This window comes from Ammospiza nelsoni, chromosome 10 (genome assembly GCF_027579445.1).
Source record: "Ammospiza nelsoni isolate bAmmNel1 chromosome 10, bAmmNel1.pri, whole genome shotgun sequence".
NCBI lineage: Eukaryota > Metazoa > Chordata > Aves > Passeriformes > Passerellidae > Ammospiza > Ammospiza nelsoni.
Window position 1 is genome coordinate 4,212,949 of NC_080642.1, and position 6,293 is coordinate 4,219,241.

At 46.9% G+C, this 6,293-nt stretch overlaps 1 protein-coding gene across 1 annotated transcript in view; it reads right to left on the reverse strand.

Moving 5' to 3' along the window:
• PHC3 (polyhomeotic homolog 3) overlaps positions 1 to 1,565 on the reverse strand; it is a 26,121-nt gene extending 24,556 nt beyond the window's left edge. Inside the window, exons 1-2 of the mRNA XM_059479038.1 lie at positions 1,437 to 1,565; positions 577 to 735 (exon numbers count right to left, since the gene is read on the reverse strand). Coding sequence (XP_059335021.1) covers positions 577 to 735; positions 1,437 to 1,562 — 285 coding nt within the window. The 5' untranslated portion in view covers positions 1,563 to 1,565. The remainder of the gene's footprint in view (positions 1 to 576; positions 736 to 1,436) is intronic.
• Between the last annotated feature and the right edge of the window lie 4,728 nt (positions 1,566 to 6,293).

Genomic DNA, 6,293 nt, shown 5'->3' on the forward strand with positions numbered 1-6,293 from the left:
CCAAGGCAAACTGAGGTCAAAGGAAATCTGATTTAATTCAAAATGGGTCTCCTCCAGTGATCACTGATGTAAAAAGCTGTGTTTCAGATATGTAATGTCATTTGCCTCCTACATTTTCACACTCAGAGTTAAAATTTAATTTTGCCATTACATATAATGCAGCCAGATGTGAGGCAAAACACACTAAGATGCCAGATGTTCATTATTTTTTATTTCACTAAGATATAATGTCATTCATTGCTTCCCCCAACAACTTTTAGAGAAAATCATTGGATGAAGATTGAAGTAGTCTATTTTTAATATTTATTTTATTACTGCTTGATGATTTACATGATGCATTATAATGTATGCAATAAAGCATGGAATGGTTGCCTACTGGAGCATCTATACCACTGGACAAAATCCTCCAAACAGTTTGGAGGATGATACAATTTAAAATAATAACATCATTAAAATATAACAGTGAATTATCATGAGGCATTAAGCTCAGGCACTTAAGCTGTTATAACATTTGACAATGACTGTAGCCCTGCTCTAGACAATTCCCAATTCTTTTTCAGCAATCTTCACTCTCACCTGTGGAACAGTTGCCAGACTCTGAAATTGGGTACTGCTTAAGTGCTGCTGCTGCAGAGCAGCAGTCTGCAGCATTAGGTGCTGCTGCTGGGCTGCATACATCTGCTGGAGGTACTGAGCAGCTGAGCTAGGAGGACGATGCAAGGCCTGCTGAATAACCTGTGATGAATCAGTAGGTAATTAATTACAATTACAAAGCACTCACCATGCTGACATGATATTTAACTTTATCCTTACAAGGAAATAAAGCCAATAATTTTTTCACACCAATTATGTCATACTGAACTTGCTCCCTCACTGTCCTTGACCAAGTCACAGAGTATTGTCAACATCAACATATTCACATTCTCAAGGACAGCCTGACAATACAGCATCATCCCCAACACATCCTCCCAGCCTCTCAGCTGCTTGTCAACACATCCTACATCATGTTCTGCTTTCTGAGAGATCAGACTAGTGTGTGAGAAACCCAGTTATCAAACACAACAGAATGGACTGCACAGAGTTCAAGGAGACCTGATTTAAAGAACAGCAAGAGGGGGCTGGATCCCAAGCAGGACTTACCCACACAGATATCTTGGATCAAAGTTGGTCAAACAAAAACCTTTATTTTGCAAAGGTTTATGTAATTTGCACCCTCAGCAAATGGTGAACAAACCAAACTTTCTATCACAGCATTTCCCCTTCCCTTATCTGGGAGACACGCCTACCCTGAACTATCCCTAAGTGATCCAGTAAACATCTCCTGCAAACCAGCAAGCCAGCTATGGAGAAGGACGGCAGCAACAAGGAATGACAAGTCAGCCCTGTGAAGTGCCCAGAGCTGTGCGCAGGACAGGAGGCAGCCCCAGGCCCAGTACCTGCACAGCATGTCTGTCGGAGCCGCTGTAGACGGAGATCTGCGGCAGCGGCGGGCGGGAGGTGGCGCTGGTGGTGACGGTCGCGGTGGGTGCAGAACACGTCGTTGTGCTGGGTTCATTCTCCATAGCTGAGCAGCGTCTGTCCAGCCTGCCGGGGGTGACACACAAGTGGTTCACAAGCAAGGCCACAACGTGCCGATTTTAGTGCAAAAACATGTTTTGCTGAGACAGAAAAATGGACTATTTCCAAAAGGTAAGTTTCACAGAGTCACAGACCATCTCGTCCCACCCCCTGCCACGGCAGGGTCACCTTTCAATTAACCAGGTTGCTTCAAGCCCCATCCAACCTGGCCTTGAACACTTGCAGAGATGGGGCAGCCACAACCTCCATAGGGCCTCGCCAATCCTATAGTAAAGAATTTCTTAATAACTAATCTTAGTTTGTAGCATTTGCTATTACTTGATGCAATCTCTTGAGAGATGTAGTTATAATCTAAGATATATCAAAAGTAGCAATAAAGAACCAATTTAGGAATACATCCAAGATTTCCAGCCAGCTGCACAGAACCAGTAGCACGTCCCTCACTCCCACAGCCCAGGAATGGATGTGCTGGCTGACCCTGGACACTGAGCAAAACCTGCTCTTGGCAAAAATCACCAGTGAAATGCTCTGTTTGAGGAGAGAGGGAAAGGATACAGGAAAAAATCCTTTTAAAGCAACACCTCACACAATATAGCAAGAACCAAAGAAGAAACCACCTATTTAGGCACCTCAAATGATCCTCCCCAGCCTTATGCAGCTTCCCTCTGTTGCAGAGCACAAAATGTCATCTTTATAACTGAAATGAATCACAAACCTCGATATATGTTATGGGGGTGTTACTGCAGTTTCTTTTTCAGTCTTTGTATTACAATTAACAGGAAATCACAGAGTAGCTGTTTATTGCTTTCCAAAGGATGCCAAAAAAAAGGGAGGGTTGAGAAGATGTTTCCTTCTTACCATAAAGAGGGGCTCAGAGAAATAACCAGAGAAAGCTGCAATGTACTAGGAAAAAAAAAAAGCAGCTTTGCCAAGTTCTTAACAAACCGCCCATTGGGCGCTGCATCAAATGGGAATATAATCAGGAGTTTCAACTCACACAGCTGGAAGAGGAACAGGGCACTGCCAGGCTGCCACCCTCACCTCCCAAAACACAACTGCTCTGCAAGCAGAGGCTGCACATGGTGCTGCAGCTCCTGGGGACCTGCAACACCTAAACTGTAACACACACACGGCCACCAAACACCTCCTGCCTACCCCTGTGTTGGACACTTGCATGGACTTTCCATGAAAGAAAATTTGTGGCAATCAAGGATGCTTTAAACACAGAGATGCTTGCTATTAGAATTGAAGAAAAAATATGATTTGTTGTTAAAAATGCAGGTCTGTTGTGCATTACTGATGCCACTTGTGCACCTACAGCAGGCCAGAAGTTAACACATTTGGGTTCCCACTCCAACTGCAAAAAACACAGCATCATTTCTTAAATCACTTTGCATTAATTGCACATAATGAAAAGTATCTTAAAAGAAATTCTGTCTCCTTCAATGGACATTAAAAGCACCTCAAAATACTTACAACCTACAACTAGTCTAGCTAGTTTTTGCAGAGTTATACAACCAGTTAAATTAGCTTAAAACAACATTAGATGTCTCATTTCCTTCATTCGCAGCCACATTTTTGGTGTCTTATAAGCAAGACATGTAACATATCCCACTTATAACTATTCCATCACAAGTTTACTCCACGAGAGCTGTTAATCCTTTTGCTCAAAATTATTTGAAAAATAGTATTGTCATTGCTCAGGTTGTTCTCACAAAGGACGTACAATGAAAAAAGGATGTATAGTAAGGAGCTCCTAAATTTTTGCTCAGCATCTCCATCTCTCCTCTGACACCTCACCTCATGCAGGCATCAGATGCTAACTTGTAAGAAAATTAATTTTGTTTACTGATGAACATCTTGCAATGATGCTCCCTGAGCAACGTTAACTTAAAACAATCTCCATAATGCAAAGTAAGTTTTAGAAAACACACTGACTTGAAACGACCACTACACATTTAAGTGAGTCCAAAATACAAAGCACAACAGAAAAATCTATTGACAATATTTATTTATTCAAGCAGTAACAATACAAGATACCACATAACTTCAAGTTACATTGTGCATAAGGTAGATACTCCAAAGTTTTGTTTCTTTATATTTTTCTTAGTCAAAGCAACCACCTGAAGTAAAAAAAAACAAACCTGCTGTCCTATGCCAATTAACAAACTACCCTCACAGTGGACACATGAATGTCATTACTCGTGTTTTGGAAAGTTTCGGTAAATGTCATGGTAATAACAAACCCCGCTGACAACCCACATCCACAACCACAACCATCCACAACCACACGGTTTATTCTTTTTTTTTTTTTTCAATTCACAACCTCTCCCTGCAACTCCAAGAGAACAAACCACAAAAAACCCAAATTAAATAAAAATTTCCACCAAGCCTAACCCCTACAGGTATTCCGGTATTTGACAGAGAGCTCCGAAATAATAATAAAATAATAATAATAACGAAGGTGCGCTCTGTGGGAATACACCCCGCGGCATACGGAGCAGCGGCCCCGCGCTGAGGGGCCCCGGTGACCCCCGCCGGCCGCCCCCCGCCCAGGCCGGGCTGACCCACCCTCAGCCCCCGCCTCGCCCAGCCCGGCCCCGCCACCGCCCCCTCAGGACAGCAGAGGCAGGCGGGCGGGAGGGGCCGGCCCGGCCCGGCGCCGGGGCGCGGTCAGGGCGCAGGTTCCCCGCCCCCGCGGCCCGGCCGGGGCCCCGCGGCTGCCGCTGCCCGCGCTCCGCGCTCCCCGCCGGGACACTCGCCTGGGACGCGCCGCTCAAGGCGCCGCCGCCGCCGCCATTTTCTCGCCTCCCTCACGGGGGAGGTGCCGCGCGCGCGCGGGGCGCGGCCGCCGCCGCGCACGTGACGGGACCCGCCGCCATGTTGGCGGCGCCCGTGAGGGGCCGGCGCTGAGGGAGACCCGCGGAGGGGCCGGGGAATTGAAATATGCGGTGTTTTCAGCCCAAATAACCTATCGACCTCCCTGCGTAACAAAACAGGGAACGTCTTTCAAGTGTCTCCTACACTTAGCAGCTGTTGCTCAGACACTGTTAGCAGTGCATCCATCCTAATCACTGTGTGAGCATCTCCTTCTTTTCTGAGGCTTTGCTTGCTTCCTTCCATCCTTCCTGCCACTCACCAGCTCAAGGCACAGTATGAATATGAGTTAATTATCTCTCGTCTCTCTTGCATCATGCCTTGTTGTTTTAGCACCTGATACATACACACCTAGAAGTCTTTACTGTACTGTAAGTACAGAAAGCCTGTATTTGGATGACTTTGGGAGGTGCCGTCAAGCTAAATCCTCTGTGCCTGCCATGCCTGAGAGTGTTTAAGAAGTGTCTGGACAATGCACGCATGCACATGGTGTGGCTCTTGGAGATGTTCTGTGGAGGGTTAAAAGCTGGACCTGATGATCCTGATATTTCTTAGGCTATCACCACAGAAGCCAGGCTGAGGGATCCCCATGGAAGGGTCAGGGATGTGGGGGCCACACTGGGGGATCCCAGAATGGAGTTTTGGAATTCCATTTGGAATGGAAGTCCATTTGATGGAGACTACACAGAGATGTGGTGGAGTCCCCATCCCTGAAGGTGTTCAAGGAATAACTGGACATGACATTCAGTGCTCCGTTCTGGTTGACAAGGTGGGGATTGATCAAAAGTTGGAACTCCGTGATCTTGGAGGTCTTTTCCAGCCTAAATGATTCTTTGGTTCTAAGAAGGGAGGGGGGGAAAATTGACAGATACTTAACAGCTAGTTGGGATAGTAAGTTCTTTGCAAAAAAAAGAGACTCAGCAAGTGTCCAACAAAACTCAAATACCTGCCAAGGCATTAGAGATGAGCTTAAACTATTGACAGGTGAAACAGTTGCTCTGAGCACCGGTGAGATGCCCATGACAAGTAGTGACAACTCCACAGGTCTAATGAGGATGCCTTCTTTCTATATTCTTTCTAGAATTCGGCAGGAGAAAATGAGAATTTTCATAGCTTAAAAATAAAGGTGTGGGGAGAATGATGACCCATTTTGAATTACTCTTGGAAGTCCTCCAGGATTGCTTGCAGTGATAAGGTGGCTTATGATTTGCAGCTTTAATAAAATACCTTTTGTTAACCACCCTGCTTCACCCCCTAGTTCCTAATATCTAATCTAACAGTTCTCTCTTTAAATTTAAAGCCATTCTTTCTTGTTCTGTCACTCCATGCCCTTGTCCAAGTCCCTCGCCGGCTCTCTTGGGAGACAACTTTAGGCACTGGAGGGGGCTCCAAGGTTTCCCTGGAGCCTTTCTGTCTCTAGGCTGAACAACCTCTCAGCCTGTCTCCAGAGCAGAGGAGCTCCGATTCTTGGACCTTTTCCTTTGCCTCCTCTGGGCTCGCTCCAGCAGCAACACGTTCTTCTGTGGATGGACAGACCGCAAAGCAGGACCCCAGCACTGCAGGTGCTCGGTATGAGGTGGAGAATCCCCTGCTGCCCACGCTGCTGGGGATCAACCCCATCGGTACTTGGGCAGAACAAGTTTTCCTCCTTGGCTCCCTATCACGGCAGCCACCCGCGGCAGAGGCACCGCACAGCCCGCATCCCGCTCCGCTCCCGCCGCGCCGGCGCCGCGGCCGCCCGCAGCCCCGCCATGCTTCGCGCTGGGCCGTACCAACTATGGGTGGGGGAGTGACACACACCGCGGTGTTGCCCCGGTTCCGGACGCGGCGGCGGAAGC